This window comes from Acanthochromis polyacanthus, chromosome 19 (assembly GCF_021347895.1).
Source record: "Acanthochromis polyacanthus isolate Apoly-LR-REF ecotype Palm Island chromosome 19, KAUST_Apoly_ChrSc, whole genome shotgun sequence".
Lineage (NCBI taxonomy): Eukaryota > Metazoa > Chordata > Actinopteri > Pomacentridae > Acanthochromis > Acanthochromis polyacanthus.
In genome coordinates this window covers 10,242,080-10,256,249 of record NC_067131.1, presented here as the reverse complement: position 1 = coordinate 10,256,249, position 14,170 = coordinate 10,242,080, and the positions used below count along the sequence as shown (strand labels likewise).

At 39.6% G+C, this 14,170-nt stretch overlaps 1 protein-coding gene across 1 annotated transcript in view; it reads right to left on the bottom strand.

Moving 5' to 3' along the window:
- Positions 1 to 14,170, bottom strand: part of kcnh4b (potassium voltage-gated channel, subfamily H (eag-related), member 4b) — a 53,902-nt gene that overhangs the window by 7,977 nt on the left and 31,755 nt on the right. Inside the window, exons 9-12 of the mRNA XM_022191704.2 lie at positions 13,605 to 13,804; positions 13,061 to 13,310; positions 12,765 to 12,979; positions 2,309 to 2,347 (exon numbers count right to left, since the gene is read on the bottom strand). Of these exons, the coding sequence (XP_022047396.2) occupies positions 2,309 to 2,347; positions 12,765 to 12,979; positions 13,061 to 13,310; positions 13,605 to 13,804 (704 nt within the window). The remainder of the gene's footprint in view (positions 1 to 2,308; positions 2,348 to 12,764; positions 12,980 to 13,060; positions 13,311 to 13,604; positions 13,805 to 14,170) is intronic.

Below are 14,170 nucleotides of genomic sequence, written 5' to 3'. Positions count from 1 at the left end.
ACAAATAACAAAAACAGACTCTTTCATGTCAAAGTGAAAACAGATTTCTACAAAGTTGTGTCAGTTATTTGCAATATAAAACACCAAAAAACTGAGGGGGTAAGTATTCACCGCCTTCAAGCGTTGATTGGTCTCAATCAGCCTTTCGCATCCAGACATAGCCATTTCACGCTATTCTTCTTTCCAAAACTGTCAGGTTGCACGGGAATTGTGAGTGAACAGTCTTTTTCAAGCCCAGCCACAATTTCTCAATTGGATTGAGGTCTGGGAGCTTCAGAACATCCACCTTGCTGTATTTAAACCATTCCCATGCAGCCTTGGCAGTATGCATCAGCCTTTCCTGAAAACAAATCTTGTCTCAAGCAGCAGTTCTCTTCCGGACTCCTCCAGGATTTCCCTACATTTTGCTGAATTTATTTTATCCCCTACCTTTAGAAAGTGTCCAAAATCTGCTACAGAGAAGCATCCCCACTTCATGATGATGCCACCACCATGCATCACTCTGGCAATGGTGTTTGTGAAGACGTGCAGCATTTGGTGGCTACTAAACATAGTGTTTTGTCTGAAGGCCAAAAACAGATTTTGGAGAGAAAACATTCTTCTTGTTGTCTTCAGAGTGTCCACACATGCATTCTGGCAAACTCTAGCTGAGATTTAACACTTTCTCTTGCCCCTCTCTGGTGAAGAACCCAAGATATAATGCATGCTATTTTAACCCTCGTGTTGTCTTCACTTATGGGAATCCAAAAAAATATTGTTTCTTTGTCTGAAAAAAAAGGGCTGCACAGTGGAAGTGGTTAGCACTTTTGCCTTGCAGCAAGAAGATCCCCGGTTCAAATCCCAGGGTGGGCCTGGGATCTTTCTGCATGGAGTTTGCATGTTCTCCCTGTGCATGTGTGGGTTTTCTCCGGGCACTCCGGCTTCCTCCCACAGTCCAAAAATATGCTGAGGTTAATTGGTTACTCTAAATTGCCCGTAGGTGTGAATGTGAGTGTGATTGTTTGTCTGTATATGTAGCCCTGCGACAGACTGGCGACCTGTCCAGGGTGTCCCCTGCCTTCGTCCGAGTCAGCTGGGATAAGCTCCAGCACCCCCCGCAACCCTAGTGAGGATAAAGCGGTGTATAGAGAATGGATGGATGGATGGATGTCTGAAAAAATCCAAAAATTCAGCAAAAAATTCCACAAATTTCTGAAAACTTGCAAAATCTTCAGAAAGAAAATTCCAATAATTCCTTTAAAGCTTCCCTTAAAAGTTGGATTTTTTAAAAATGCCCCAAATTTGGCAAGAAAATTCTTGTAAATATTTTTAAAAAATGAGTAAAAAGCTTCCAAAAAATCCTAAAAATATCTAAAGTGATTACATATATATATATATATATCAATAAAACTTCTAATATTTTCTTAAGAACATTCACAAAAAAATCAACCAAAATCCAGCGAAATTCGCTGGATTTTGGTGGATTTTTTTCTGTGAATGTTCTTTAGAAACATTTTTAACATTTCTTTTTATTCATAAAAAATGTCCAAACGTTTCTTTAAGAAGATTCACAAAAAAATCGATTTTTTTTGTCAATGTTCTTAAGAAACATTTTTAACATTTCTTTTTTTCCAACCAAAAAATGTTTAAAATGTGGACATCAGAAGTTTCACTCTGAAAATATTTTTTTTCCCCCCACATTTTCAAACTTTAAAACGGGTCAATTGTGACCCGCAGGACAACACAAGGGTTAATCACATTGCTTTAATGTTGTTTAAAATCTGTTACGCACTGACCTCTGCTTCATGTGTACTTATGAGTAAAAAAAGAACCACATGGAAAGTGAGCACTGTAAACAAAATTATAACAATAGAAAATTAGGTGAAGTGACGGTACATAATGTACATTATGAGAAAAGCAGCTCATATTAGGAGAGCTGTTGACCCAGTTAGTCAGCTTACTCCTGGGGACTGAACTGCTCTCTCTGTTCCAAATGAGTTTCAACCTGTAGGGGAAGTCCTTGCACAAGGCCTCCCACAGAACTCACCAGCATTACAGTATGTCCCAGAAAAACAGGAGGGGGTGGGGGGGTTTACCCCAAAAAGCCAGACACATGCTGCTATAAAACCAGGTAGTTATATGCATGACTCAAACACACCTTTTACAGCAACTGTGTCACGGACCTGCACACTTTATACCGGCCATAATTCAAAACCAGCCTTTGTGTGTTTCATAGAAAATACAAGTATGTTCTGGAAACCATGCTAGAAAAAACAATAATGACACCTCTGAGCGAAAAAGAAGGATAATGAATTCGCGCTGAACTCACATGGGGAAGTCTGGGTGACCTTGAAAATCTTCTGAGGCCCTGCAGTAAAAAAAGAAAGCAGTGGGGATTACAAAAAAAAATACAGTCACAGGCATTATGCAATTATTTATTCAACCTTGGAAATTGAAATTAATCCTCGCTATGACATCGCTAGAAATGTTCAGGGATGTCTTTTTCTCATCAGAATAATAAACCAAATATAGGCTTAAAATCATGATATTACATCGAAATCATTTTATTCACTATGTTTTATTAAAAAAATCCCAAAACTAAACTAAATTCTGTAAATAAAACTTAAAAAAACAACAAGATATTATGCACTCATCTGCAAGCAAGAAGCATGTAGTGACTCAGCTGTGATCAATATTCACATGACAAAATTCTGTGACTTTTTGACTGAACTGTAGGTTGTGTTTACGACACGAGATGACACGAGACAAAACAAATTAAAGGCATTATGGAGGATGTTTTTTTTGTTTAATTTGTCTGATTCACATAAAATGAATATACTGACCTTTAGTGGACTTGTATGTATGGTTTCTAAAAAAAATAAATAAAAAAAAATAACTGTGGACATGGCAGGACCTGAAAAACATCAGCCAATCATTGCGCTCGGACCGAGGCGTTTGGTTTGCTCCCTTTCCTGTCAATCAAAAATCTTCCGGCTCAGGCCTAGTTACGTAGATAACGTACGCCTTGGACTTACGTGTTTACTGTATGTGTTGCTTTGGTATAGCTTCGTAGTTAGCTGGCGACTTGTTTTGCTCATCTTTTTTTACATAATGGCAGATAAAGATCCAGGGGGACCCAGCCGTAAAAGACAACTTCACAAGTGCTACGCAAGTTTCTTTTTACAGTGAGGGCTTTCACAAACTAAAAAGGCCAAAAATGAATAATTCATGTCGTCACTTTTTCATCCAGACACCATCCGCACAATAACTTTGACGTGTTATAGACGCAAACACAATGCAACAGTCCTTTTCTAGGTAGTTTGTAGCTTTTGTCGAACTCATAATCGATGTATTTTCTTCGTAAATGTTAAGAGGGGGGAGGTTAGAGGGGGGTGAGGGAGAGGTTGTATGTGCGCATGCTACGTTCAAAGTCGTAGGAAATTAAATCTCCTCTAATGCCCTTAAGCACCTAAGTAAAGTATCTGTTGAATGTTGAGTCACCAGTTTTTGCCGGTATTTGGAACACATGTGGACACTTGAAAAAATGTTAATTAAAATGTATTTATTTTTGAATCTTTGTGAACTACGTAATCAAAAATGTCAAACTTATTTTGTTTCTTTTATGTGATTCATAGCATTATAACAGCGCCATACTGCACAGGAGACCTTTTTGAGTTCTCTCTTCCTCTAGCCATGGTTGTGCAGTTTCATAGAGAAGAGCAGGATTTTACATTGCAGTGGAAAATGAGCCCACAGTACGTGAAAATGTGACAGGAGCAAACAATGCCCAGAAACTGCTCGGGGTTTCAGAGAGCTAAATGACCTTGGCCAAGGATGCACAGCCACAGAAGCTGAATCACGAACCCCATCTTTTTTCTACACTTGATCGCATTGGGATTTCAGTCAAAGTTTGCCTTTCTGCTGGTGTGTGGAGAAACTGCTGGCGATTGAGCATAATCACCCGCTGGATGGCAAATCAAACCGCGGTGGTGTGAAGACTTCCCTCATGTGTGAAAATGCGCTTCTGACAACACGGCTTAATGTGACAGCACAAGCCACAGTCTGCCGCTCGAGCAGCGGAGCGCCAATAACGCTCTTTGATGCGGGAAAGCATCAAGAATATGGAATGAATTTAATCCTTCAATGGGGCACAATGCTGAACCTAAAACATTATCACTAATCAAAAGAAATTCAAGCAAAACGTGACTTTAGCAGTGAAACTTTGCATAAAAGTTGGTGCTATGTGAGAGGCACAGGGGACAAATCTGTGAATCTGATCAGGCCTCATCAGGAAAACGAACCCTCAGGCGACACGGAGTTATTAACTAGCTAGTTAAGAATACTGGTGCCAAATGACATTAAAGCAGCATCAATATCAATTAATGGGGCACCGATGCCACAGGTGTCCCACATAGCAGTGTGGGTTGATGAGGACTTAATTTCCTCTCAATCACATCTTGTATTTGCACATGCATGCTGCTGCATATTAAGAACAGAGCCTCTCACAAAAAGGCACAGAGGCAGCATATAACCTTCACTGTTGTCTTTTGGATATATTACTAAGCATGTTAGGGTGTTGTATGATGAGGCACTTGTCTTTCAAATTCAAAATATACTTTCAGCGAGCTATTTTGGTTCAGGAGTACAGAAAGTCTAGAGAAGCTAAAATCATATTTAACCCTCCTGTTGTCCTCATTTACGGGCACCAAAAAATATAGTTTCCTTGTCTAAAAAAAAATCCAAAAATTCACCAAAAAATTCACCAAATTTCCGGAAATTTTCAAAACCTTCAGGAAGAAAATTACAATAATTCCTTAAAGAAAATATTAGAAGTTTTACTGATATATATGTAATCACTTTAGATATTTTTAGGATTTTTTTGAAGATTTTTACTAATTTTTTGAAAATATTTACAAGAATTTTCTCGCCAAATTTAGGGGATTTTTTTTAAAAATAAAACTTTTAAGGGAAACTTTTAAGAACATTCACAAATAAATCAACCAAAATCTAGAGAATTTCGCTGGATTTTGGTTGATTTATTTGTGAATGTTCTTAAGAAACATTTTTAACATTTCCTTTTTTCCACCAAAAAATGTTGAAAATGTGGACCTCAGGAGTTTCACTGTGAAAATATATATTTTTTTCCACATTTTCAAACTTTAAAATGGGCCAATTTTGACCCGTAGGACGACACGAGGGTTAAAATACAAACCAACTAAACAACGAAGCAATACCACAAATGTATTCGTAAACTGAAGTCTGGGAGTTAATCCAGGACAGATCTGAAGTTGAAGCACAGAAACAGTCTAAATGCATCCTGCCAAGCGTAAGAGGAGGTCATCCATCTCAGAGAGCTTTGTCTATAATCTGTTGTACTGAAAGGATGTACTTAGAGTGACATTAATGCAGACTGAGGGTACAGTCACCCGAGACAGTTGTTGTGACATTTCCATCCTGCTTCAACCCACTTCAGTCATGTCAAGAACTCTGAGCTCATCTCTCTCTGACTATTTTTTCTTCTCACTCCCACCTCTGCTCACTCGTGTTTGCTTTGTCACCTTCGTTAAACTGCTGATGCTCATATGAGGCGCCAAAGGGAGCTGATCCCCATAACTCTCGACCGACCAGCTTGTTCTTCACACTCCATGACCACTGGCTACTTAACGCTCCCCGTGGCAACAGGGTCATTATAATCCAACAAATCTGGACTTGCTGCTGATTCCCTGGAGGTGGAGTGACCTTCCTGCTCGGCCCAGGACACCACAGTCACTCTTTATCTTGCAAAACTCACCTCCCTTAAGGAAATAAGCAAATTTTCTGTCTCTATTTGTGTGTGTTTACTGATATAAAACCTGTAAAATCTTTATGTTCTTGACCAAAACCCAGTGAAAAGAATTTACTGTTCACCACTGCCATAAAAGTTGAAATTAAATTATAGAGTTGACAAAAATCTCTCATTTTCCATCTGGCAGTCAGTCTTTTCCCTTTACAGAAGATAAAGTAGTCCCTTTTGGATACCTTAAACTGCAATAGGCATTCATTCAATCTGTTTCTTTGGCACTAATTCGCTACAATTGACTGATTGCTGTGCAGCCAGCATACAATTCTCAAGTATCGCTTGTGTGTAAAAGGACCTTCCGTCGTACAACAACTCTGACCTCAAATGACTCACAGCGAGGATGTGGAGGATATCAGTGCGACTGTGAATGCTTGCGTGTGTGTGTCAGGAGACTGTGGAGGCTGGCAGCCAGGTATCTGATCAGTCCTTCATCATGTCAGAGGGGCGGTGGAGCCCTGGCTTGCTGCTAGAACATAAACATCGAGCAGATGGTGTGAGAGCAGAGCTGGTAGCCACGCCCCACAGAAGCCTGTCTGAATCAGAATTAATAAGAACCCTAGTAATGTTTATGTGGCAAATATGCCTATTTGTTAAATGTTCATTAATAAAAAGTATAAAATGCAAAATAAATGATTGCATAAGCATTCCCCCAGCTCTAGTCAGTATTCAATAGCTGCACCTTTGCTGCATTTACAGCATTGGTGGATAGGTCTCAATCAGCTTTGCACATCTGGACACTGCAATTTACCTAATGTCTTTGCAAAAATGTCAATTTGCACAGGGATCGTGAGTGAACAGCCTTTTACAAGTCCAGCCAAATCCTAAACTGGAATGAGATCTGGACTCTGACTTGGCCACTCCAGAACATTCACCTTGTTGCCTTTAACCCTATGACACCTGAATTTATCTACAATTAAACTTTTATTTTTTGTGTGTATTTTTGCTTTGCTTGATGTAAAAATAAGTGGATATTGTTCATTTGTCTATGACACATAGAACAGATATATAATAATCATAATAGGTACATAATAATTAGATCCCATTCCGATCGGTCCTATGAGAAACCAGCGCTTGCAAAAGGTTCCAAGATACGTTTTGAAGATGAACAAGCCGGCATTGGGGGAATGGATACACTATCTCGACTGCAGTCTAAATGAAAATGGTATGTTGTGAATTTCCTTACAGGCATCAAGGGGTTAAACCATTTTTGTGTAGCTTTGGCTATTTGCTTTGCGATTTGTTTTATTAGCTGGAAAACAAATCTTATCCAAAGCTGCAGTTCTCTTCCAGATCGCATCTTTCTGTCCTCCAATAATTTTCTCTGTACTTTGCTGCATTAATTTTACTCTTTGCTTTTACAAGCCTTACAGAATCTGCTGCTGAGGAACAATCCCACATCATGATGCTGCCACCACCATGCTCCACAGTAGATCCGGTTTGTGTGTGACAATGTGAAGTGTTTGGTACCTGTTAAATCTGCTGTCTTGTTTGATGGCCAAATAGCTTAATTTTGGTCTCATCAGATCAAAGAAGCTTCTTCCAGTTGTGTTCAGAGTCTCCTACATGCAGTCTAGTCAAGATATGAGTATTTTTTAAACAGAGGCTTTCTCTTCGCCCCTCTCCCAAAAAGCTTTGATCAGTGAAAACAGCACCAGTTGCTGTTTGCATAGTTTGTCCCATCTTAGCTGCTGAAGCTTGTAACTCCTTCAGAGGGGTCATACGTGTCTTGGTGGCCTCCCTCACAAAATGCATATTTTACATTTTATCTGTTTCTTGCACAGTCATTCTGTTTTTAAGGATGCCCTGCTGTAGGCTGATTTACATGTGTCATATTCCTTCCGTTTCTTAATGATGGATTTAACTGTATTCTAAAGGATATTCACTGAAGTAGAAATTTTTATGTATCCATCTCCTGACTTGTGCTTTGCTATAAAGTTTTCACTAAGTTGCTTGAGTGTTATTTTGTCCTAATGTTGTAGTTATAGCCTGGAGTACTGATTTACAACTGACTGGACCTTCCAGACACAGGTGTCACCTGAGACACATTCACTGCAGTCAGATGATCTTCATTTCACTAGTTATGTTACTTCTAGCACCAACTGGTTGCACATGTATGGAACTGTCACTTTAAAAGGGGTGAGTACTTAGACAATAACTTCAATTCAGTTAAATTTTATTTATAGCGCCAATTACAGGTCAGATTGTCTCAAGACGCTTTACAGAACCCATATGTCTGAACTTGTTTTGCATTTTAAAATTTTAATTAATCTTACAGTAATAAACTATTTTCACTATGAAATAAAAAAGGCTTGCTTTTTTAAAATTAAATTCTTGTCAAAAATGTCTGATTAAATAGAACATGATTCACTGTTGAAAAGCTATAAAAGAAGAAAATTTCCATGGGAGGTGATTACTTGTCATAATTAATTTGTAGACATAAGATGTGATGATACCAAACTTCTTTTCAATAATTAACTTTCTGGTATATGCACAGTTAGTCAGGTGCTGCATTCTGTTTTTGATGGAAAATCTGTTTTTATGGAATGCTACTACTATAATTGTGCTTTCAAAACCCTTGTTAATACACTTCAAGCCTGACAGAGAAAAAAAAGACATCTGGTAACTAATACGATCACCACGGATGCCTTGTCCTTCATGTTCCAAAGTATACCGATCCAAAAAGAAGAAAAGAGAAATAATTAGGCTAATGAGCAACAAAACCTTCAAACAATGGGAAAGGCCAGTGGGAACCAAGAGGGGTGCTTGAAGCAAGAGAACACAATGCTTGAGAATAAACAAGGATGAGAGTGAGATTGTGAAAGCCCTTGGAGAGCTTTGTCAGTTTTGTCAGTCACACATCAAAGACATCTTCCCATTAATTTGTTTTGATCACACGATTTAACAAACTGCTATGCTAAACAGCCATTGAACTTTGCAGTGCTTTTTCTGCAATTCGTGAACTCATTAATTTTTGGGGTTTTTAACTGCAGCTTTTATCAGATTATATTAGAAAGTCTGAAAACACAGCTACACATGGAACAGCAACAGGTTTATCCACATGTGGAGGAGGGTTGGAAGAAGTGGATTAGTTTAACTGGACAGTATGATGTAGGTGTGTTTGCAGTTTGAAAATGATGCACCAGAATAAAACTGCAGATAGTCACAGCTGAGCCTTTCTGAAATAGCTTAAAGCAAATATTTTTTTTCTTGTGTAGCCATGAAATGCAAATGCAATTGTAAATCTGTATTATATTTGATTCCAAACCAAATAAAGGGAGGAAGAGACTGAGTGCACCTGAACAATCAACTGTGAGTATGAGATACACGGTAGCTGCAGGGTAAATTAGAGAACCCAGGAGGAGATGCAACCGAAACCGCCCAGAAAAAAAAAAAGATGTGGAGGTAAGAGTGAGAAAGTGAGAAAGAGACAGCGAGGATATAACTTGTCTGTGTGTCTGTAACAGACGAGGGAGACGGCGGCAGTCTGTGAATGTGAGAGAGCTCTATGTAACCTTATCTCTGCAGGCCAGATACTTTTAATTCCATCGCGTAGCGGCATGCATCGCAATTTTTCATTCTTGAAAATGACAGCAATCAGTGAAAAAGTCTGTTTCCCAGCCTTAAAACTTGTCAGGATTATATAACAAGTCTTGTGAATCCCTTCCTGTTTTGCCAGATGTTGCCTAGCAACACCAGTGACAGAAACTCTTAGGGTCAAGAACTGAAGCTTAAAATAGAAAAGCAAGATCATAATAAGCAGCTACATGTGTAAATTAACAACTGATCATTTTAGTTTGACTACATATCAATTAAAATAAAACAAGGGGAAGCACAGGGCGTAATGAACAACAGTTTCTTGCCATATTCATGACTTATGTTTTCCATAGCAGGACACTTTGCTCATTCACTTTTGTACATGTGGTGATATATTGTTATTTTAAATGTGTTTTATTAGCATGTAGCTTTTCATTATTTTTGCAGCTCCTATACATAATGAGCATCAGACAACAAGATTTAGCTATATTTCTTAATTATTTGCATAGCACAAGGTCATTTTACTCATTCATTCATCTGTCTTAATGATATTTGCATTTTGTCCTGTCATAGTTCCCATCTCATAACGGTGTTTGTAGGAAGGCAATTCCATTCCACTATGGACCTAGTGTGTGGCGTTGTAATGAAAGTAAACATGTCCTGACTTGACCATTCTTCTTCTTCTTCTCCTCCTCACGTGTTACTGTCTGGTGGCTTTTAGCTCGTGCATCATGCACTGCAGTCACAAAATATGCAACTTTTTAGATTGTATCTCTTACTTACGCAACGCTTTCTTAAATAACTGTTCGGGGTAACACGCTGCGCTGAGAGGAGGTCAGTGTCGGGGTGTAATGTCATCCTGCTGTGCTTTGGGGTGGTAACAGGGAAGTGATATGGCTGCCTGACAGTGGCACCCACACATAGTAATTGGTGTGACAATCAAGTCACAAACAGCCCTTTGGCTGCTGTGGTAGAACAAGTGTCAAGGAGAGAGACAAAGGCACCTCAGGGGGCCACAAATGTGTTGTTTAATATGTCCTGTGCTGTATTCCATTCTCTGACAATTGTAGTGGGGGACAGTGAAGTGAGAGAGTATGATAAGATGCAACAATCTACAACATGTAGCTCAGTTTCAAATATGGCCACATGTTCAATCTGCCATGTAAAAGAATATAAACACATATGAGTCAAATGAGTCTGTCTGCACCAACAGCAGCCTCAAGAACAGAAGACTGAAATTCATTCCTTCTCACTGCTCCAATTGAATGTGTAACATGCAAGCATGTGGACAATTATGTCATTTACACACGTGGACAAAATTGTTGGTACCCCTCAGTTAAAGAAGGAAAAACCCACAATTCTCACTGAAATCACTTGAAACTCACAAAAGTAACAATAAATAAAAATTTATTGAAAATTAAATAATCAAAAACAGCCATTACTTTTGAATTGTTGATTAACATAATTATTTTAAAAAACAAACTAATGAAACAGGCCTGGACAAAAATGATGGTACCTCTATAAAAGATTGAAAACTATTTGACCAGAGTGACATGATTAACTCAGGTGTGTCATTTAATTGACATCACAGGTGTTTCCAAACTCATAATCAGTCATCCTGCCTATTTAAAGGGAGACAAGTAGTCACCCTGCTGTTTGGTGAAAAGGTGTGTACCACACTGAACATGGACAACAGAAAGCGAAGGAGAGAATTGTCCCAGGACATCTGAAAAAAAATTATAGACAAACATCTTAAAGGTAAAGGCTATAAGACCATCTCTAAACAGCTTGAAGTTCCTGTGACAACAGTGGCTCATATTATTCAGAAGTTCAAGACCCACGGGACAGTAGCCAACCTCCCTGGACGTGGCCGCAAGAGGAAAATTGATGACAAATTGAAGAGACGGATCGTTGGAATTGTATCCAAAGAGCCCAGAGCAACCTCCAAAGAAATTAAAGGTGAACTCCAAGGCCAAGGTACATCAGTGTCAGATCGCACCATTCGTCGTTGTTTGAGCCAAAGTGGACTTCATGGGAGACGACCAAGGAGGACACCACTGCTGAAAAAACTCAAAAAAGCGAGACTGGAATTTGCAAAAATGCATGTTGACAAGCCACAAAGCTTCTGGGAGAATGTCCTTTGGACAGATGAGACCAAACTGGAGCTTTTTGGTAAGGCACATCAACTCTATGTTCATAGACTCAAAAACCAAGCATACGAAGAAAAGAACACTGTCCCTACGGTGAAACATGGAGGAGGCTCAGTAATGTTTTGGGGCTGCTTTGCTGCATCTGGCACAGGGTGTCTTGAAAGTGTGCAAGGCACGATGAAATCTGAAGACTATCAAGGCATTCTGGAGAGAAATGTGCTGCCTAGTGTCAGAAAGCTTGGTCTCAGTCGCAGGTCATGGGTCTTCCAACAGGACAACGATCCAAAACACACAGCCAAAAACACCCAAAAATGGCTGAGAGAAAAGCGTTGGACTATTCTAAAGTGGCCTTCTATGAGCCCAGATCTGAATCCCATTGAACATATGTGGAAGGAGCTGAAACATGCCATTTGGAGAAGACACCCATCAAACCTGAGACAACTGGAGCTGTTTGCTCATGAGGAGTGGGCCAAAATACCTGTTGACAGCTGCAGAACGCTCATTGACAAATACAGAAATCGTTTAATTGCAGTGATTGCCTCAAAAGGTTGTGCAACAAAATATTAAGTTATGGGTACCATCATTTTTGTCCAGCCCTATTTCATTAGTTTGTTTTTTTAAAATAATTATGTTAATCAACAATTCAAAAGTGATGGCTGATTTTGATTATTTAATTTTCAATAAATTTTTATTTATTGTTACTTTTGTGAGTTTCAAGTGATTTCAGTGAGAATTGTGGGTTTTTCCTTCTTTAACTGAGGGGTACCAACAATTTTGTCCACGTGTGTATATAGGAGCTCACAACTACATGGTATGCAAAGATTCAGGGGAGTAATCCAGAAATTTTGTGCTGTAATCTGAGCTTCTCTTTTCTACATTTTGGTAGAAGGTCTGGTTGTGCATCCATGTTAGTGCATGTGAGTCCCTCCCTCTGAAATTCTTGGCCATTCTCGCACTTACAAACAGACCAAGACTGACCTCCTACACTGACTACAAAAGAAAAGTTCAGTTGTCTTCTACTAAAGCTCTTGGGAGAATGTTTGTGGTTGTAAATGAAAGTGAGTACACACAGAACCTTAACTATATGTGTAATAAAATAAACAAGTGGGTGAAAAGTTGGGTGAGAGTTTTACGGCTGGTAGGCTCAGGTTCAACCGTCGTGAACTGCAGTTATGTTAATTAGGGATTAGGTAATGAGTTAAATAAAAATAGGAACAGGAGACGCTTAATCAACACCAGCTTGTGTTCTGTGTAACTCGTACCTCATCCTGGCTGCCTTCACGCAGGTTATAGGTGAGGTTGTTGTGGATATCAGAGGCAAACACGCTGGCATATTCAGGGTAGAGCTCCAGCACCTCTCTGAGGCCACGAACACTGATGTACTGGAGGTCACAGTAGGTGAGCGCCTTCACGTCAGCATTGGTCTTGATCACCTGGTCTGTTCCAGGCAGGTCAGACCCAATCAAGTCTCCTTTTCCTTAAAGTCCAGAAGATAAACAATCACTCGCTTGCCCCATTTTATAGCACCTCAAACACAATGCTAAAAATTTATACAGACCTAATATAGCCAGCACCATGCTATCTTTCAGCACCTCCAGTGAACCGGAGCAGACGAAGTAGTTGGCATGCAGTGCATCACCCTGACGGATCAGGTACTCCCCAGGGACACAAAAGGAGGTTTTTATATGAAGGGAGAGTGAGCGCAGGCAGCCTCGACTGGCCCCCTTAAAGACCGGCAGCTGGAGGATGTCCTTATTCAGATGCATGGCGATGTCGGCCCGCAGCTCATCAGGGAAGTCGTGCAGGAGCTGTGGGTGTGTGACAGATGTAATGAGGTGTGACACTGATTGTTAATTAGGGAATGGACTGTGTTGCCACCAGTTACCCTCTTTTGAATTTCAATAGGATATCAATTGATGGTGGACAGGCAGCCATGTGTTGTGCAAAATCATGGACGATTACAGCTTCAAAAGACCGGGAATGAATTTTACAACAGATTTCATTGTTCAGATGCCATCAAACATTGCCTTAAAGTTACTTGAGGGCAGATCGCAGCACGAACAAAGGTATTACATGACAACAACAATGGAAGGGACTCCTACCTCATTGGCATCTATACCATTGTTGACAGACCATGTGGTCTGGAAGTACTCCAGCATGCGTTGTTTAAGCTGCTGAGGCAGACGGTGGACACGGATGAAGTCCTTCAGGTCCTTCATACGTGTGTGGTAGAGGGAGCGTCTTGAATACATACGCTGGATGATCGCTGTGACGTTACCAAAGACGACGGCGTGCATCAGTGCTGCGTGAAAGAGGGAAACAAATACAATAAAACACAGTAATGATAATATAAAGGCTGAGCATATGGGTAAAATAAAACAACCTGAAACTTTGCTCTAAAGATTGTTTCTCTGACTTATGACAAGAAAGAAAATGTATCTTTTAAGTTGACTTTTACGTTCAAACACCTTTCATGCTTTAATATAAAATATAATCTCATATTGACAGCTACACTTGCGGCTGTTTGCTCATTGATCCACAGTAAATTACAGCTCTGCTTCCATCACTTGTTCTGACAAGCAGTAAAATCTAAACTTCTGGCTTGTTGCACCAATAACTGCCACCTCAGCTAAACTATATTTCTGGGATATGAAGACAGCAGCAAGCT